This window comes from Anopheles ziemanni, chromosome 3, assembly GCF_943734765.1.
Source record: "Anopheles ziemanni chromosome 3, idAnoZiCoDA_A2_x.2, whole genome shotgun sequence".
In the NCBI taxonomy this organism is placed as follows: domain Eukaryota; kingdom Metazoa; phylum Arthropoda; class Insecta; order Diptera; family Culicidae; genus Anopheles; species Anopheles ziemanni.
In genome coordinates, this window is record NC_080706.1 from 83,264,988 (window position 1) to 83,285,570 (window position 20,583).

General features: G+C 45.5%; 3 protein-coding genes across 3 annotated transcripts in view; all 3 read left to right on the forward strand.

Moving 5' to 3' along the window:
- The first annotated feature begins 207 nt into the window (after positions 1-207).
- On the forward strand, positions 208-9,270 carry LOC131286790 (fasciclin-3-like). Its single transcript, XM_058315789.1, has 4 exons — positions 208-925; positions 5,457-6,119; positions 7,765-7,946; positions 8,036-9,270. Exons 1-4 carry the CDS (start codon positions 880-882, stop codon positions 8,279-8,281), a joined length of 1,137 nt encoding a protein of 378 aa, XP_058171772.1. The 5' UTR covers positions 208-879; the 3' UTR covers positions 8,282-9,270.
- Positions 9,271-11,750: 2,480 nt separating this feature from the next.
- LOC131285646 (nephrin-like) lies at positions 11,751-13,361 on the forward strand. The gene is made up of 5 exons (XM_058314504.1): positions 11,751-11,917; positions 12,006-12,223; positions 12,319-12,651; positions 12,724-12,912; positions 13,177-13,361. Exons 1-5 carry the CDS (start codon positions 11,751-11,753, stop codon positions 13,359-13,361), a joined length of 1,092 nt encoding a protein of 363 aa, XP_058170487.1.
- Positions 13,362-19,156: 5,795 nt separating this feature from the next.
- The window catches only part of LOC131285647 (fasciclin-3-like), a 99,484-nt gene continuing 98,057 nt past the window's right edge, over positions 19,157-20,583 (forward strand). Inside the window, exon 1 of the mRNA XM_058314505.1 lies at positions 19,157-19,208. Within this exon, the coding sequence (XP_058170488.1) occupies positions 19,157-19,208 (52 nt within the window). The remainder of the gene's footprint in view (positions 19,209-20,583) is intronic.

The window sequence follows — 20,583 nt, forward strand, 5'->3', positions numbered from 1 at the left end:
GTGAAGAAAACACAAAACTAACATAAAACAGTGAGCGTTAGAAAGCAGACTGAGCGAGTGGGACAACAGACGCTGTGGATAAATTCGTTGTTGAACGCAAGTGTAAGAGTGAAATTGGTCCATTTTCGTTGCTTTCGCCTACGCATTGAAACGTGTCATTTGGTTGGCTGCTGCTTTTTAGTCTTTGCGAAACAGTCGATCCAGCAAGCCGCACTGTCGGTACCGAGCTTATCTTTAGGAATTAGTATTTGTCCAGTAGTACGAGTAACGTAGTGTAGAGCACTAAACAACCGACTCACACATAAAGTGCTAGCCCTTGTAGTACTAACCAAAAGGGACAGAGAAGGTGGCTTAACAAAACTTTACACATCTGTTAATTTGTTCGTCCGACTCACCGCAATACAGAAGAGACGCCCGTGAATTGTTTTGTTTACTTTCTGCGTCAACGCGGTCTCCATTCGAAAGAGGGGAGCTCGCGCGAGAGTTTGTGTTTGAGAAGTTCGATTCTCAGAGCGGCTCGCGATTTAAGCGCGCCTATGTTGCTGTGCTGAGGTGCTGTATCAGCTCAGTCGAACGAGAGGTTGCGAAGGAACCGGCTGTGTTGTGTCTCTCCGTAAAAGTCCCGGCTGTTTATAGGCCTGCGTTGTTGTGCGTGTGTGTTGTGTGGCTGCGTACGTTGAAGCAAACAAACCGTCTATACAAAAAGTGCCCGCTACCATCTGCTTTCGTTCGTCGTGTCGCGTTTTCTGTGTGGTTACCGAACGTCCTACAGTTGAGCCGTTGAGAAAGCCCTTCGGAGCAGCATCCGTAACAGCCAAAGTCTGTCCCCCTTCGTCACCCTGTGGCGTTTCTGCCTGTCGTCTACGATCTTCAAACAAAATGAGGAGATACCTCGGCCTTCTCGTTACGCTCTATTCGTGTTACAGTAAGTGAATGTGCGCCAATTAGATAAAGAACTGTTACACAAACCACACAAACCATACAAACCAATGTGTATCCAATTGACAACAAACGTTCTTCAAAGTACGACAGCCGTGTTATCTTTTCACGAGCAATGCCTTTTTTAATCACTTCTTATCAATTCCCTCCAAAAGACCTTCAAAACCAACCCGCCCTAACTCGCCGAACGAAGCAACGCGTTTATCAACTCATCAAAGATATTCTTCCGCAGCATAAATGAACAAGATGAGAAAACGATCCAAAAGTTGGAAACAAAAGCCATACCTCTTCTGCCATACATGCAACTCGATGTCTACCGGGTTGACCTGGGACCGGCATTTCGTAGTCTTGTCCTGCACCCGGCGAAACCAGTCCAACCGGCTGATCAGCATTGTCTGCCGGGTGGACCTAACCTTGAGCACCTGCCCGAAGCGGAATGCCGCGCGGAAAGACGTACAACTCGCAAAAAACATTTCCCCGTCAACCACTGATTTGCAAATTTTTCTACCGTTTCATGTTTCAACGATAAACGGAACAAAAAACTAATCAACTCAATGGGAATGTTATGCTCCTTTTCTCCCGCAGCTCTCACCCGCTTACGTAGGTGATATTTTTGGCAAAGTATCTATCTTAGAACGAACGAAACGAACTTGAAATTCACTTTCACGTTCATTCACTTTTACTTAAGCCACCAGCATACCAGCGTCCTCTTCCTGCCTATAAAGAAAGGCGTTGGTTATCTCTTTCTTCGGAGAAAAATATTCTAATTTTAACACACGCCTTCATGCACCGTTGGGAAAGATGTTGATTAACGAGCCGATGCTCTTGGTCGAGGCATTCCATCGCGTCAAATAACTCATCGGCTGCATCTTGAGCGTGAGCTTCGCTAAAGTGTCGCGTGTACCAATAATTTTCGTCGCCGATAACGAGGTTTTGGATGGCAATTAGACATGATAGATGATGAAGTAGATTTCTTCGAAAAATAATTTCGGATAGCTAGTATATTCCTAAATCCACTGATGTCATAGTCATAGTAAATATGCAAAACATCACTGTTACACAGCTGCAAACACTTGATTTCCCATTTTCATTTCAAATCATAGAACTTAATAGTTTATTAGGGAGAATCAAGAACTTCAAATTGGCTTGTTATTTATAATAACATTCATCAAGAACACTAGAACTAGGTACTTTTCAATTACGTAAATGACTTTCACACTTTCATGTTAATTTTTAGTATTCCAAAAACAAATTTTCTATTTAATATTCAACATAAATCGCGGTAGAATTGTAAGCATCAAAATTGCGGTAGTTCTAGTGTGAGTTATTCATAGAAATAGTATCATTTTTGATAAATACAAAAAAAAGAAATCCACGTAAATTTGTGATTCAACAAAACATACATTTGAGAAAATAACTTTTCAACTGCCAATTGTGCAATACAAACCTTCTGGTTATCTTGAATCGTTATCGCAAAGGTAACCGTTATCGCCTTCTCAGAAATGCAATGTCTCATGCAATGCTCTTATTTGACTCAGTGCTGATGAAGGACGGTTTTGTAATCGATTCAGAAATTTCACCTACCGATAACAGCTCTAATGTATGTAGGCAAACATTCATTAGTCATCCTAAGTTTTCAAAATACGACCAACCAGCTGTTATGTATAAATACGTACACAATACGTGTACAATATGGCCCGCACCGTGAAAATAGAAATAATAAAAAAAGCTGTTATGTACCAAAACCATGTTAGCATCATACAACTTTTCAAGAAAAATAGTACATACTGTAATAGTGTATACTGATAAATTGTACATGTCCATGCAACTTATTTAAATTTAAATGGATGCACTTGTTTGAGCTTGTAACTTTTTAGGGCATATGGTGTGTAAAATGGATTAACTTTTAAAATTAAATTATACCATTCTGCCCTCCTATCCAACCGAACCCATGACTCGCCATCGGCTAGCATAGAAGCTCCATGGAAATTGGATAACGTTGTTTAAATATGTTGACGCCCATAAAATGGAAGGCTATTTAACTAGTATTTTATTCAGTAGAGAATCGCACCATTCATCAAAGAGGAAGCTAAAATAAATACATCGTTTTTCAAGCGGGTTGTTCTGAACGCTTACGCCTTCCTGACACGTACGAAACTCGCGTTTGGATAGTCTGCTGGTTCAAACCAACTGTGTTAACAATGAAGTTTATTTGCTCTAGAACACCCTACGACGTTAGGAATACGTATGGTATGATTCATTGCCATGTGCCCGATGCAGCGTCGTATTATCTTCCGTCTTATCACCGTCACGAGCCGCAAAGAATGCACAATTCAAACCATGCTGAAGTTGGTTGCTTCACTGAATGCATAAACATATAAAGATACTACTTTTCGACAGTCGTTTTATTAAATGTTAAGAGCGATTTTCAAATCATGAAATCATTCAAATTCGCAGCACAAAGTGGTTTGCGAATAATTAATCAAGTACATAACGCATAACACGAGCTTATGTTTGACAGCCCGTCTCTATGCAAATGCGACGTGGGGTGCCTAAAAATGTCGATATCGTGCAGTCAAATTTGTTTGATCCCAATTTGGCAAGAGAAGCTCCACCGCCAGTCACGCGGTGCCACTGGTTGTATTTCGTTATTTTGGTTTATCGTTCCTTTTTCTGCCTCTCAAATCTTTTCGCCATTCGCTCCCTGTTTCTAACACTTAGCCCGAAGCTGGTTTAACATTGGTGCTGGCGGTCATAAATCATCTGATTTTGCAGTGTCTGTTCTTTCACATTCCAGCGCGTTTGCATACGCACGAACAGTTAACGAAACCATCTGGATTTTATATGTGTGAGATTGGCAACAGAAGATAGCGGCTAACAGGCCATAAAGCAAGCAAATGAATACTACCCATTTAAATTTGCATTCTACCACCCCGCGCAAACACTTTCATCCTAACCGATACGGAAATATGTTTACGAACCAACGTTTATGTTTATGTTCGGGCAAATATGTAATCATCTTTATGACCAGCGTCGTGTCATGCGCACTGTCCTAATATGTCACCTCGAAGGTCACTTCTTTCATGAAGACATCGAATTTGAGATACTCTTGTGATAAGAAATTTAATCTTATGACGTGGAATCTCAACAAAGATTTGAGAAATAAATTTTTGATTTTAAATTAAGTTTTGGATTATAATTAAGGCACACCTATACGGATGTTAGAAAATTGATTATAAAATTAAGATAATAGCCATTGTAAATCCTTAAGTTTCGTATATTCATTCGGTTCTATTCTCCATTGTCATGTTTTCTGAGTCATTTGGAAGGAAAATAAAAACCTCCCACTTGTCGGCAATCGTACACTTACGAATGAGGTCTGGAGTCAATTCCACCCGTTGCCAAAAAAAAATGGCTTAAACAGCGTGATCCCACTCTTCTTCTGAGACTGTAAATTATGTCAAATATCGCGATAATTTTGATTTTTTAGTACGGAATATAAGAGGAATATAGGCATTGTTGGAAAATAATGAAGCAGAAAGGATTCAGCGTCAGATGAGTTTAATTTTGAAAAAAGAAGGTTTAGTTAGTTGAAGTTTAAAATTATCAGTAGTAAAAATAATTTTTATTTACAAGTGTTATTTCCTTCAACAGTTTTGATAAGGTTGATTCTGGCCGTATACCACTTTACGGCATTTAAAATAAACTCAGCTGATCCATGTTAACCCGGCATCCGTAACATTTTGTTTACAATTCGTTGGCAATCAAACACGTCTTGGTCCATTTGCAATTCGTTTGTTTAAGTTTATTCCAAACTAAATCTCTAACTACATGAGCAATGGGAGACAATTAATCTGAAGGATGCGTCTGGCTGTTCGTACCTCCACGCAATTGTTGCGCCGAGGCAAATGAGTGAGCTCATGAAAACACCAACGTCAATTCCATTTTCAGACATACACTCCCGGCGTGCGATGAGTCACGGTAAATATTTCCCTATTTGAAATCAAGATCCCAGATTTCCTGTACTTTCAACCATCTTTCGGTAAAGCATTCCAACCCGAGCTCTGCCACCTAGGGATTGGTTTGTCATGCCAAGTCTACTCCCTGAAAACCGAAACGTACTCCTGATCGAGATAAGGCACGATTGGCATGCAGCCAACCACTTGAGCCACGCCGGCTATGTCACGGCGTGAAGTGCTGTTCTGTATTTTTGATCGACTTAAAAATGTTGGTCGTGGATACCAGCCGGCTGAGATCACCACACAAGGGAACTCACGTTCGTCGGTTTACCACAGTTGAGCGCGGCAATCGATGTCTGGTGACCTTAGCCATCCCGACTGGCCCTGATTTAATTCCGACACCGAAGTCAACTACAATGGGCCCTACAGATGGCGACATCGCACTCGGAACGGTGGCGAAGGTTGAGCGGGAAAAATCAATATTTACTTTATGACGCGCCCAGACTCTGTTCCTCCATTATTTCTGACCTTGTTTCCGTTTGTTGCCACTCTTTGTAGGTCTAGTTGCTCCAGTGTACTCCCAGGCAGACATCGAGACTGAGCCAGAGTCCAACACCTACTTCGATAAATACGAGCGCGATGTGAAATTGGTGTGCCGTGCCGGTAAACCGATCGAACGGTGCCGCATCCGGTTACCCGGGTCCACCGAACCGTACGAAACCTCCAGCCTGCCCACCGGCGTTACTTCCTATGGCAACTTAGCCGACGGAGAATGCGGCGTAAAACTGGCCCGACTGAGTGCGGAACGGACTGGGAAGTTTGAGTGTTTGGTCACGATCGGTGGCCAGGAGTACGAGAAGTCGATCGTGTACGGGATTCGTACGGCCCCGCAACCGACCGTACTGATTATCTCCAAAAATACGAACCTGGTCGACAGTGGCATCCGGGCGAACCAGATGCTGAAGGCGAGGTGCACCTCCAAGTTCGGGTTGCCCGCCGCCAACCTTACCTGGATGATGGACGGAATGCCGGTCGAAGAGCGGTTTCTCAAACCGGCCCAGATCACCGATGAGCTGCAGAACGGCCGGCTTATGCAGACGATCTCTCAAGAGGTAAACATTTACCTTACACCGGAGGATAACGGAAAAACGCTCGTCTGCCATGCGTCCCACCCGGCGCTAACCAACCCCCAGCGCTCCGTGCTGCTGCTGAACGTTAAGTGTAAGTATTCGAAACCCGCACCAGACATCAACATTCGAACATCCAAACAGTCCCGAGTGGGTGCGATGAATCACCGCGGTGGAGATGATGATACCAGTCAGAGGAGATTAAAATATTTAATGTAACGAGGTGGCCACAAGGCGACCATGGGAAACTCCATCGGGTTTGCTAGAGTGTCGAATGATGACCAATCTTTGGGGTCTCTGCTCGATTCTTTTGCGTAACTAACATCTTTGGTCATGCCTTACTAAAAATTTACTCTATGTGGAAGTAGCAAATGGAAGGATAGGATTGTCATGCTAAAGAATTAGCGTGAAACGCAAGACCCTACACTTACAAGTGAGAAAATCTTTGATAGATCAGCATAACCCAAAACATTATTCAGGACAGAGATGCAGTACAAAATTTTCTATTTATGCTTCGGAGCACTGCTGAAAGTTGTTTAAGTGTAGATACGTGTTTCATTACTATAACAAAGACATTTTAGTTGTCAAAAGTAGGACGCTTAAAATCGGCTCAATCTAACCACAGCTATGTGGGACAGTGAAATAATTTGCTTTTGTTAAGTTGATCCGACTTAAGTTGTTTCATTCACAACAACCATTTAAACTGGCCAAATCAACACCAATGTGGAAGCGCTTATTAATGAAGCCACCGAACAATGCCTCCCCATTTCACCCACCCAAAAGGCTATCGGCAGCATCAAGAGGTGTGTCGTAAAACTATGATGACTTTCTCCGGGGCAAAAATAAAAAAAGACAATGCATGCAAATTTGCGACATGCTCGTGTTAGGTTGTTGTGCGCTACTCTTTGCACGGTTTGGTGAAGTTTTGTGTTTCCGTAAGCTTCAGGTCTCTTTTTGTTTTGTTTGACGCATGAGAAACGTATGCTTCTTCAATGTCGTTTGCTTCTTTTGCTAAATTTGTTTAGTCATCAACTTATACATCTTCAAGAACCACTATCAGGCTAATTTCCTTCAATGCTGAAAAAGCGTTTTGGTGTCCTTAGTTTTGCAAAGAAACATTCGATTTATTTTCTTCAATACAAAACTGTATATTACCTTTCAAATATTGTTTCTATTAGAAGGTATTCAGGAGAATCGAAATGCCATCAGAAGAAGAGTGGATTGTGATTCCGCTGTAAACATTCCGTAATTAACCTCGTTTTCAAATTCCTCAAAGTGTTTCAGTGTTCTCACAGCAGTACCACATGCAATATTCATGTCCAGTTGTCGGTTTAACAATTCCCCGCCAGCGTAATGAGCAATCGATGGGCACCAATCGCAAGGGCGCCGTCCGATCGATCTCGCGAAGGCTACTTAGCGAGCTTGTCAAAGTTTGCTAGTGCCCGCAAATGAAGCGACAAATAGACGCGATGTTTTGAAAGGTAGCTGATTAGTATTGACCGCTCGGCCACTGTTTGATCGTGCCGCCGGAAAAGTTGTAACGAAATGCTTACATATTCTAGTGTAGTTCCGGTGAAACAAACCTACGCCGTTTTGGGTGCGCCTGGGAAATGTTTGAATGATAGTTAAAGGGTGGGAAGGCTGATAGCTGTTGGGTTGTTGCCTCAGTTGTATGTTCATTCAGTTCTCATTCTCCAACTCGCTCTTCCACTTTTCTATTTTCTGTTTCATGTATCCAGTTGCACCCCTTGAATTTCCTCACATCCTCATCGATCAGCTGCCAAAGACCGGAAGCGCTATAATCAACGTCACCATCCATGCCAATCCGCAGCCCGTGACGCGCTGGACGGTTAACGGGCGGATGATAAAGGAAGGCGAATCGGTCGACATGTACCAGGCGTACATCCCGCACGCGACATCGGTAAGATACCCCCGCTCGTAAACCCGAGTTCCAAAATCATCTGCTAGTCTATGGCTCACGCATCTCATGGCTTTTCTCTCCACTTGTAGAAAGCGGGCGAGTACACGGTGCTCCTAAAGAACAACGACTGCGGAGACGAGCACGCCTCACTGTTCACACTAGAGGCCACCAATATCCTCGGCACGCAGACATACGTCGTGAAAGCGGTCCTGGTGAACGACGAAGGGGAGAACGCTGTGGGCGAGCGCCTAGGGGACGACAGCAACGGGTCCACCTTCTGGCTGATAAGCGTCTGGACGTTCTTCTGCTCCATGTTAGCGACACGTCTGTTGTGAATCCAATTCCGTATAGCCTTAGTCATACCGTGCCTCATCTTTGTGCCATCTCGGGTTTCCAAAACGGGGGGAAAGGGGGGCTAAAAAACCGAGCGGCCACGCTGGCTTGAGAGTGCTTGCCAAACGATTCTCCTTGCGGGGGTAGCTTTAGTTGGCGTGTGGGAAATGTGAAGGATGCTTTTCGGTGGTGTCGGGCGGGGATCGTTCGGAAACGCATTCTCAAGTCGGATAGGTTCGCATGCCACCCCGGGAGAAAACAAAAATACGGGAACCCAAACCACGTTGGCCTGCAGCGGCAGTGTACTTCTACTCGTTAATATTGTACAATAACACTTACGATAGTTCCTGTGAAAAAGTATTGTGACAGAGTCGAATCCAAAACGAAAATGCTGTGGGCGATTACCAAAATGTTTGTACTACGTTTTCCTTTTCTTCCCGACCAATTAACAGAATAACCGTGGCATGAGCGTGCGATAAAAGTGAAATTTCCAAATGAACAGTTTAAAGACGCTAAGTGAAAGTGACAGGCTGCTAAAAACAATTGGTAAGAATACCAATCGACGAGAGAAAACACTGGACAATACGTGCCACTCTCATCGCAAGTGATCGAAAGGGTATACACGTGGAACGTGATGCATTTCAGTGTGACGCCGCTAGTTGGAACTGTACTTTTAATGAGTTCATTATTTATTTCATATTACTCTCTATTTGAAGAAGAAGAAGAAGATGAAGAAGAAGAACGATGCTTTAATGAACCTGAAACCTTAGGATAACCGGGTCAACGGGACTCCCAATGAGAAGCCAACATAAAAACGAGGACCTAGTCCACCTTGTACAATATAAACATACGCGAAATTGGTTCGAATCAGTATTACAAATAACCGCATATGGTTTATCCCGGTACGAGGATCAGGCTATTTTCGCTGTTTTCAAGTAGCATCGTTATTGCGTGGCAATAAACCCGAACATTTTGTAAGAAATTCCTGTGTGTGCGAATCATAAAATTCATTAACTTTTAATAAATTCTGTTTTGGGCAAGCCATATCTTCCAATATAATACAAAGCTTGACGAAGTATAAACGAGTGTCGCACGTGTTTCATTACCTGTTCGGATATACCAATACCAACTCTTATATCCTGGTTGGCTCTTAACGTTAGCTTACCAACCAGGAGTTGATTTCGCTTGTACGGGGTTCAATAAAAAAAAAAGTTTTGTTTCGGCCTTGCCCAACTGAATTCAAAAATAAAAACGATTGGGTTTTATTTCCTCTATCTGACATCTAACATAAAAAATAAATAAAAATATTGCGTAGTAAGGGGAAGTGAGGATTTCCTTATCCTTATCACAGTGTAGTTTCCCTTGCCATTTTGTAAAGTAACAACTATTAGAAGTATAGTTTGCCCCACCAAACAGAAATACGAATCAGGTGAATAAAACATGGAACATTTAAATTATATTTTTAATAAAAATATCAACGCAAACTGATAACTCGTCCTCAACATAGTATCAACTGTTTTGATCGTTACTGGTGAGCAGATTTCGGTTCTCGAAAAATTCAAATTTTCGAACATGTCGTGTGGATTGCCTACATTCAGTGAAAGATAATCGTATTGATTTTTACATTATATTTGGTATGTTTGGCGCGAATCAATAGTTTCAAGGAAATTAAACAAACACCATCGAAAGATCCGCTTGTTGAAGGTCGGTATTTTATGCTCCACCATTCCCTGATGTTTCCCGCTTTCCGGTCTGCCCTAAAACACTGTTTTATTATGATTTCGATTGAAGCTATTTGCATTCCATTCTCCCGGTTTCATGCGGAAGGTCAGTGCAGCGTGGAAGCATGACACAATCGATTTTGAATCATCGTTAAACTGTCCCATGGTTTCATTATTATTTGCTCTCTTTCGGCGGCCATTCTGTTTCTAACCTTTAGCGTCTAACTGTTAGCCGATCCATTAGGTTTGAAACCTTCCGGAGCCTCATGTCTCTGCTACATTCTGCTTCGCTGTGGGGTAAACATTGGCCGACGTGCAAACAGACGTATCCTGTTTCCGACACATTGGAGTTAAGCTAACGCGTGCTCCCTAATGAATCCAATAGCCAACCGTCGTGGGTGGGCACATCACCAGCACATCCCGTGCCGTGGCTCCAATCTGCCGGAACTGTGCAGGACGCAAGCAACCACGCACACGCAAACGTCCGATTAGCAATCGATGCAACAGCCGATGGGGGACCGCCATAAAACGATAAAACATATTCCGCTGGCCGCAGTTCCCGTTCCGAGCGATTTCATTTCCTACCGAAACTCGAATCTTCGCACTTACGCCACCCCACGAAAGCTACAACTAAAATTGAAATAAAATGAAATGGTCAGGCCGAACGGAAAAAAGCACAAACGGTCAAGCAACATCCCCTCGAGACACCGCAAAACGGTGCTTCCACCCCGAAAAGGTTACCTTTTCATAGGCTGCGTTCATGGCCCTACGCTGCTGTGGTTTTCGGCAATGGCGGGGAACCCGGAGGCGGAGCGGACGGTGACCCCATCCCGTGGCCGCAGGAACCTCATAAAAAGCCAGCATTTATGGAACTCGTTAGAACTTTAGATTGCCGAAATTTAAATTCCCCCCTCGCCACGCGGAAAGGCGGAATGCTCCGTATCGCCCGCAACCGGTTCTCGCATCGCATCTCGCGCTTTGGCCGCGGAACGCGACCAAAACAAATAATTAACGAGCGGAGGGACGATCTTAACCGATTAAAAACGGCGCAATCAAAAAAAGGAAGTTTCGGAAGGCTTTTGCGGCGCGACTCGCGGGGACAGTTCGTACGAGCGCGAGATCATCTGCATGTCTAAAGGTCTTCTTCAGGAGCGTTTCCATTTCGTGTTTTGGTTCGTATTTGGTTTTTTTTTGCACCGTTCTGTTTATCAACGAAAGGCGCCATCAAACTGAAGAACCGTTCGATTCCGGCACTGGCAGAAGTATTGGTAGAAAAATGGATCGAATTAATATGCGCCACAGTGTCGACGGTCGCCCCGGAGTCTGGTTATCATCGATCACCTGGGCCCGAACAAAATCTTCCAAATGTAGCCGTAATTAACACCAATCGATCGTCCACACGTCGATGCTGCCTTCCGTCTAAACCGGATTCCGGAGGAAGTCACAGTCGATGAGACGAGAATGAAGAGTTCGCAGTTCCGGGCAGGGAGGATCAGATCGGTTGCGTAGAACGAGGGCGGGGGTGGGTGCGTTTGTGGTCAGAACCTTAAAAGCCGACGCTCGGCCCACCTGACGGCACAGTTCAGTTCAACGGTTCGTCGTTGAAGGAAGCATACCGCGCAGAGTCCCAGCGAGTTCGGGCGAGTTCGAGTTTGGCAGCCGAGAAGCGTTTGCGGAACCAAAGCGAATTCTTAGATCCATTAGCATCGCTGCGACAGACAAGGCAAACAGAGTGCAAAAGAGTGCAAACATGTGTAGTCGAGTGTGGTTGTCCGGTTTGGTGGTTTTCGGTGCAGTGCTGGCATGCAGCCATGCGATACAGGTGGTCACGGAGCCGGCCGGTCAGGTGACCGTCGCCGAGGGACAGCAGAATGTGAACCTGCTCTGTCTCGTCGAGGAACCGGTAGACTTCTGCATGTACGTGTGGATAAGGAACTTCCAGGATGTTTCTGGAGTACTAAAGGAGCGAACTAAATGTTAATGCCACTTGCCCTTTCTCTCACAGTGTTAAGGTTCCAGGAGCTCCGGCTCCTTTTGCCGCCAGTGATAAGCTCCCGGCTCCAGTCGAGGGTATCCGATTCTACGGACTTGGCTGGTCAAAGGGATCCTGCGGTATCACGATCGACACGATCAAGGCGTCCCACGATGGACCGTTCGAGTGTACGGTGTCGGTGCGAGGTCAGACGTACAAGGGCCAGATCGACATTACGGTCTCAGGTGAAGGTTGCTACCGAGAGACATTTTAATCTTCCCGTAACGCGTCATTGGACCAGTCGTAACTGTAGCTTGGATGTTACTCTATCTTCCCCGTTCTCAAGCAGTTGCGCCGGAGCCGCCAAAGATCGAGCTGGCGAGCAACGTGGACAGCAACAACGGTGAATTTGAGTTCGGCAAGAAGGTGACGATGCGCTGCGTTTCCCGCAACGGATGGCCCGGTGCGAAGCTGTCCTGGTATCTGGATGGAGTCCAACTGTCCGACGACGTCGGTGCGGAGTTCGCCGAGACGTTTAACCGACGCACGACCGTTCAGCAGACCTATCGCCGTGCGATCGCCGTCGAGGACAACCGGAAGCAGGTAACGTGCCGTGCAGAACATCCAGCCTATCCTGGCGGATTCATGGAGACCAGCTTGCCGATTAAACTGCGTAAAGGTAAGAACCCCAACGAAACCCCGGGAATGTGTCCACCGAGGAACTGTAAACACAACTTTCCCTTCATCGCAGTATACACCAACGACAAACCGGTGGCGCAAAAGGAAGATCTTAAAGAGCTCGTTAAGCCACGTCCACCTCAGCTGACCGTGTCCAGCGACGTGGAGCAGCGGAACGGGGCGTTTAAGGCGGGCAGCAACCTGGTCGTGCAGTGCGTCTCGAAAGATGGCAATCCTCCGGCCGGTTTCCTGTGGTTCCTCAGTAAGTATTCACTCCGCAGCGAATTCCAACCTCACTTCCAGTTTATGCAAATTTTCCGTCATTATATCAAGGACGTTACAATCGATAGTATTGCGTGTCGGAAGTAGCGACCCCTAGCTTCTTGTTTGTAAACAAACCGTGAGACCTTCAGAAAGTCAATAATTTAGTGCTATCAAAGAATTTGGAATCTGGAAAACGTAATCTTTTTTCCTCACCATTGAAATTCAACCAACCCTTATGGCCGTTCTTCACTCTCCTCTTCAGACGATCAACTGATCTACGAAGGCCTTTCGGCACCGTTTGTCAGCCGCAACTTCCGGGGCAATACCGTCCAGCAGACGCTGATGTACCAGCTGAAGCCGTCCGACCACGGCAAAAATCTTATCTGCAAGGCCCGCCACCCCGAGGGAAGTGAAGAGACCCGGTTGAAGATCAACACGTACAACTAGATGTGATCGATCTGCTCGAGGATTCGCTCTCTCGTAAAAGAGTGGAGGAACACAGCGAAGATACACACAAGTCGTAACGGTTAGCTGCGTTACGGTTGCATGCAATCTGCGTGAGGATCGCGATCGTCGGCGCGTTAAATGAAATACTCCTTTTTCGTTGATTGTTTGCGTAGTTATTTGACTCTTTCTTCGATCCTAACTTATCTACAAATGCTTGCACGTCATTGAATAAAGAATGTTAATGTTTAATGAAATAATATTGTCAACCTGACTCCCGGTATATGCCTCGCCGTTATGCGTTACATGGCCGTTGCTCGTTCAAATTTCGATTGGCTTGCGAGTAGTGGGGCTAAATGAACGTCCAACATTACGGTCAGCGAAATACCGTTTCTAGGTTAGAGGCGCGCGCGTACGAAACGAGGCACACCAAAATCCATAAAACGCGGCCATTCTGGGAATAATTATTGTTTCATTACTTTCCACCAGAACCGCGGTCCGTTTCGCGAATGTGAGCGTGCCGATGTAACGGGGACGCCAAGCGAATTGTAATTGTTGAGCAACGGCAAAAAACTAAACGCGAGGAATTCGGTCTCCGGTTGAATGACACGATGTAGAATTTTCTTCTTTTCGCAGCGTCCCCAAATGGGTGTCACTCACGAACGACCGCCGGTACGGAACCAGGTACTTTATCGCTCGGAAAAGAAAAACCGACTGACTTCATTTGAATCGCCCTTCGTCGCCCATCCCTTCGCGTGGACTTGAAGTTATTTTGACATCGAAGTCAAAGAACAAAGCTTCACCGGGAGCCTTCTCGTACGGTCCACGAGCCCAAGACGTACACACCCGCCAGTTTTCGCTTCATCCGCTTCTAGCGTATTGTTGCATTTTATTCTCCTTTCCGTGTTTGTCAAGTCTTCTTCTCCGTCGATTTCTTGCTTGACCGTACGATCTTAGTTTTTCTTGGGACCTCCAGATGCCTTCTTAAGGCTTTGTTCCTATTCCTCCTCGTGTTCTCGGCCATCTTTTCCAATGCCCCAGCCACCAAACAAGCTCGTGTATGTAGCGACTCGGCCCGATGTAGCTCTTCTGCCGCCTCGAGACCACATTTTCGGACCCCTAAATGGGCCCGACCGGGAGTTGCTCAAGCGTAAAGAAAACATAAAACCGATGCGGTCAGTGGAGCTGCAAGAGGGCCGCGGGATGCCGGCTATGCTGCCCAGACTTTGGAGGAGCGAAAGGCCCATGCCAACTGACCCGAAACCGGCTAAGTGTGTGGACCCCAAACGAATCCCGAGACCAAACTTGGCGTTAACAAAAAGACGAAAAACGCCCCGAGCGTCTCGGTAACGGTCAACATGGTCCGTTCCATGGATCTCCCCCGTCCTGCACCATGTTTGGGCTGTGTGTTGTATGCTGCGTGCGGCACACATACACCAAGGAGCGCCACATGCATACATGATACATCCCGAACACTCTCCACCGACCGCGGTGGAGCCTCAACGAGACCAGTTTCAATCTTTGCCGGAGCCGCGATTCTTCGAGGTCCCCACCAGGTCCTTCCCTTTCCGAGTGCCTTCGAAGTCAAGGATTTCGTTCCTCCTGCAAAGCGATCATAAATCGCCGCTTGTCGAAGATCGCGATGAATCGGCTCGCCGTCGAGTGCGAGAAGTTGCCAAATGCCAAGGGATCGTGCTCTCGTCGGAGTCGTTTTATTTTCCATTGCAAAACAGAAACATGATCCTCGAGCGTCTCGGGTGCAGCATACTGCATCCCCCTTTTTACCTTGGGTGTTCGGCGTATATGTGTGAATGTGTGTGTATGGCTATATGACACGCTGCTAGCATGAATCCATTCTCGGTCAGGGCAAAGATTTGCCTTTCTCTTTTGTTTCATCTTTCGTACGCGATGATATTATGCTTCAACCTAACAAAGTTAGGGGAACATGGGATCCATCAACAACTCCAGCATCTTCCAATAGAAGAATATAAGACAAGTTTTGAAATTAACGAATTGTAGCAAAAACTAAACTTAGGAAAATAAGTTTAAATATTGTCCGTGAAAACCCTCCTTCAAAATAGCATCTTAGAAACAAAATTAAAATATCTGTATGATAAACAATACAATTTGCGAAAACTTTGTTTACATGGCAATGGCAAATTTACATTGCAAGTAATCTAGGCGTTATTGCGAAAATTCAAAGTCTATGGTTATTTTGTGGTTTCATTGCAGTAAAGTCAAACTACAATACTGAGGCAATAAAATTTACATTACAAAAATCAAACTTATTTTGCAGATGAGTTTTTTTAATTTGCCGCCTGACTTCAGTTATTACAACGAGTGTTATATTGCCCCTTGCTTCGCTAATTTTTAAAACGCCATCGTGCGCTGATTTGGATGCAAAAATTAAAGCAATTTGTTTTCTAAAAATAACTATGAACAATGCACGAGTGGTTTTTGAAAATTTAAATGACATTATGACATTTCGAACATACTTAACTTTTTACAGACAAATTTTTTGTTCCCAACAACTTTTGCAGAATAATGTTATGACACACGAGTTCACGAAGTGATTAAGGTTAGGTAAAATTTTACACCAATAACTAACCAACACCTCCATCGAATCGATGGATATCCCTTTTGCGACTCATCGTTGCGACCCGTTTCTCCAGGGTTTGGAGTCCCCACGCAGGTCGTCATCGCGACGGTTAGAGTCTCAAACACAACTCCAACGAGGGGGACCAACACACAGCACACCACAATACACAGTCTCGCGCCCTCAGTCCGCGTTGTACACGCAGATGCGGGCTCCCCGCGACCACGCTCGCGGTCTTTGGCGTTCCCCCCCCCCCCCCCCCCCCCCCCCCCCCCTCCCGCTATTACTACCTGTTGGGTCCACGCTGGACCATTGCTCGCTGGAGCCTTCAAGCGTGCGTCAGTGTGTATGTGTGTGTGTGTGGTCGCATTCACCAACGTGGTGAAGCGGTGGCGGTGCGGTGAAAATAGAAAAGTGTTCAAACGGAACCCGAGCGCGCGCGTTCGAACGAAGCAAGAACAAAGCAATAATGACGAAAACGGGCGCGGAAAAAAAAGCAGGTGGACCGGGTCGGCGCTACGGCTGTGTGCGTGACCCACGGTAAAGCCTTTTTCCCCGTCCTGATCGCGCGTCCACCTTTCCCTTTCTATCTTTCGCTAACGAACCCCATCATGTTAAAGCCGTTCTTCATGTTTTATCATGCTCGCTACCTGCCCGACGCTAAGTTCCACCGAAGCTAGTGTGTGTATTGTCGGGTTCTGGTAAATTTTCCTTCCCATATCTTCCACACCCGTTTGGGGTTGTGCTTTTGGCGCGACGTCATCGTCACTCGCGGGGTCTATGAAAATGGGGAAACAATTTCACTCTGGACCCCAAAGGAAGTGTACGTGTTTTCTTCGCGGAATAAAATACTAATCATTCCTTCGAGGAACAAGGTGCCACACAGTAGGGTATTGATTTTTGGCCGCCATTTGATTACCACTTCATCGAACCGGCAAGTCGGATTGGGGTACGAGGGTGGAGGAAAAAAGGGCCATTGAAAATAATCATCGTAATCGACCGATGCAAACCGCATAGAAACCACGCTGCACAATATGAGTCAGCCCGAGGTACGGAACGGGAACGTTCATGACGCCGCTTTCTCTGGAACATTTCTTTTTTTTGTTTCCTTAGTTTCGTTCCATTCTCAGCTTTCTTAGCTTCCCGTTTATCTCGCTTAGCTCCACAACGAACACGAAAAAACGACGAAAATATGGGGATACAATGGCACACAGAAACGAATGGAAAAATGAATAAAATAGACGCGTAATCGAAACGGCATAAAAAAACGCGACCTGCGTTTGCTTTCGACCGTCCCGCGAGGTAGAGCCCCATCGCGCCGGTGTATGTGTACGGCCGGCGAATAGGTAAACACACTCACACACGTCCGCACCTCCGCGGCTCCAACACCAGACCGACGGCAAGCGATCGCGTTCGCTTGGTGGTTCATTCCGTTGCGCGACGTACTCACGGTCGGTCGGTCGATTTTCGCTGGACGTCTGGATTTTTGGTACGGTTAGTTTTCCTATTACTCCTGTGTGTTTGTGTGCGGGTCTGTGTGTGTACGTGTTTTCCTTCTTTCCTTCAGCCTCATTTTCGTGGTCCGTGCGGGAATTTTCTTCTCCCCACATCCCAGATCGCAGCATCCCCTTTTCTGTTGCGAAGAAGTGCCAGTGAACAGTGAACTCTGCCTCGTTTGATGAGATGAGCACAAAAGTGTGGCTGAAAAGATCGCGCTTAGGATCGTGAACAGCGACAGTGTGTGAGATTTTACAAGCGATCGCGAGACTCACAGCATCCTTTGAGACGATTATAGCGATCGGTGCGTTTCCACCACACCCAACCCCACCGTTCATCGCAGCGTTCAACAAGTGGACACTGGACACGCAAACACCAAGAATGGATCCTTTTCCCATCGCTCCGTTGCTTGTGTTGGTGTGAGGATTGGATTCGCGGAAGGATTACTAGGGTTTAAAACAAAACAAAGAAAAATCACTCCCAAACCGCACCTGGGAGTGCAAAGCAAGTCAAGTGAAACCAGCATAATCTGCATACAAAACAACGCAAAAGCCAGTGGTTAACGTTCTCGCTTTCCTTTCCTTTTTTCCCACCGGTTCTGGAGCGGAAATGTGGGGGATTTTCGGCAAAACAAAAAAGGAAAAAATATTTGTTTAGGTCATCTTCAACCCCACCACCACCGAATCCTTGCCTTTTTTTAGGAATGTTTTTCGGTTTTCAAACGAAAAGAGTTCGGTCGGGGTGACCCGGTTTAACCGGTTTCTAGCATCAGGATTGACCGGGACCGGTTGCGATTGTTTTTTTTTTGTTGACGGTTTCGACAGTGTTGGGTGTCGCTGTGGTGGGTGAAATAGTAATCTGAATAATTTAGGTGATAGTAGCACCCGGCTAATTGCCCTCTGGGCTTTTGTTTTTGCTTTCCTGTTCTTGTGTTTATTTCTGGGGTTTTTTTTTGCGAATCCTTGCGGTAGCGCCGTGCCCTTATTTAAATATGACTACCCGGGTTTTCCCTCTCGCCGCTTGAAGGGATTGTTTTGGTTTGCGTGCGGCTGCTACTACTGCGGGTGTTGTTGCAAACGTCAAAAAGTCGGGCTACTTAAGTGGCGTTTATTTAATGGACTTTTCTTTCTCCCTCCCATAGTTTTAGGCTAGTTACGTCAAGAGAAGTTTAGTTTTTCTTACGCGAGTGTTTGCAGTGGCGGAGCAAAGCGAAAAAAGGTGAGCTGGCAAGAAAAACGAGTTTTCGTTCGACCGTCGTCGGCGTCGAGAAAAAGAGATCACAGTGTGTTACGCAAATATAGAAAAAAAGGCTCTCGAGGCTGGAAAATCGAGCCAGCCGTGGATGCGGTGGTGATTGTGCCCGTGATTACCCGAAGAGCCTCTGACATAATCGTTCAACCAGTGAGTTGTGCCTCCAAAAGCCGCAGTTACGGATGTGGATCACGCTCGGATCGATCGAGGAAAAATTCTGACCAAAAGGCTCTCTTTTCGTGGTTACGTTGCAGTGAGTGTGTGTTTCCCACCCCAAAGTGTTGAGAATAAGAAGACGAAAAACCCTTTTCCTCATCGGCGTGCGAGGTAAAGTGGTATCCAAACAAAGAGTGACGAACGAAGAAAAAGGTACAAATCATCGTCTCTCCAAGAAAACTCGCCGGGTTTTGACTTCAGTTCCGCGCTCGGCGTTAGATAATTAATGAATTCGAAAATGCAAACACTTTTCCTGACCGGTCTGCTGGCGGCGTTCGCTGCGTTCACAGGTAATTATTGGACATTTGTTTTGTTTTTTTGGTATTGCTTCCTTTTTTCCATTCCCTCTTTTTTTCATTTCCTTCCTCCCATTTGGAGTACGTTTTTCCCAAGCCTTCATGTCAACGGCGACCCATCTCGTGACTTTATCCTACGTCAAACGAATTTTCCCTTTCCGTTTTCCTCTACTCCGCTCGTATCTATTGTTTCCACTATTAATGATAAACTTCCGGGGCTGCGAGATAAATTATATCTCTGTCCCGTGTCGTATCCCTACAAAAGGGGAACAAGAAAACTTCAACCGAAAACACTTATAGGTAACCCCGCTTAGTTCGTTCGTTCGTCACCGTACAGATGAGTCCTATCTCGAAATAGTAGTCCAAAGCAGGGCTTGATTCAGATTATGCCATCACAGATAGATACCGAACCAAAAGGTTTTTTTTGTATGGAAATGATTTCAAGATAAAGACAAAGGAAACCATCTAAAACTGAAATGAAGCGACAAGCATTCGTTCCGATAACCATTTGGAATCTCTCGGGGGAAAAGTTTATCTGTGATAAATGATTCCAAGCAAAGTGTGGCTTTCGAGAGGCGTTCATGCTCGGTTTGAGTCTGTCCGTAAAAGGTTGGAAGAAACCATTTATAGAACCTTCATGAATCATACATCTTCTCAACGTTCAATTATCACCTGGTCAGATGACAATCTTTTCGGGCGCGTGCTAATGACGAGCCATGTTGCTCATCGAAGAGAAAACACCATTAGCAGGTAAGGCTCGATTTCTGCCTGCTGATCACAAGACTCTCTATGATAGAATACCTTCACGTCATGTCATAAAATGTGTGCTACATCACCTGGCGTGCTCGTGCTTTGATGATCGATGTTCACCCCACTCTACGGCGTTGCATTACCTAGAAGAGCAAAAGAGGAGATTACATTATTTTACATTCTTTCACGAAAGAAAAACAACATCAAATGTGAAAGTGAGTCCTATGGCGAGATTTAAAACTAAACCCCGCTTTAAAAACAAGCCTAATGCGATGCGTGAATAGTTTGAGTGAAAGATGTAGGAATGTATGTCCCACAGGAAAACATACACTTTTATGACCCTGTTTCTTTTATTTTCGTGAAATTTAATGTAATTTTCTTCCGCGGAAAGAAACTCGTTGTGAGAAAAACATCGGTTGTACCCGCGTATTGAGCTGCCTGGCATGTAATGAGTCTTAAGTATTACCTCTACCTAACTGCAGGATTGCTCTTATTACATCCATATTCCACCGTAATTACCAGCTGCTCGTTTCGTTCCTCTCCGACCCTCGACCGTTTATTGCCGCAAACTTCGGGAACGATGTGTTCCAAACCGTGTTTCGATCCAGCGTGGTAAAAA

Coding starts and splice junctions, on each gene's coding strand:
- LOC131286790 (XM_058315789.1), top strand. CDS start 880: ATGAGGAGATACCTCGGCCTTCTCGTTACGCTCTATTCGTGTTACA. Junction 6,120..7,764: donor GCTGCTGCTGAACGTTAAGT/GTAAGTATTCGA, acceptor TCATGTATCCAG/TTGCACCCCTTGAATTTCCT. Junction 7,947..8,035: donor ACATCCCGCACGCGACATCG/GTAAGATACCCC, acceptor CTCCACTTGTAG/AAAGCGGGCGAGTACACGGT.
- LOC131285646 (XM_058314504.1), top strand. CDS start 11,751: ATGTGTAGTCGAGTGTGGTTGTCCGGTTTGGTGGTTTTCGGTGCAGTG. Junction 12,224..12,318: donor CATTACGGTCTCAGGTGAAG/GTTGCTACCGAG, acceptor CCCGTTCTCAAG/CAGTTGCGCCGGAGCCGCCA. Junction 12,652..12,723: donor GCCGATTAAACTGCGTAAAG/GTAAGAACCCCA, acceptor CCTTCATCGCAG/TATACACCAACGACAAACCG.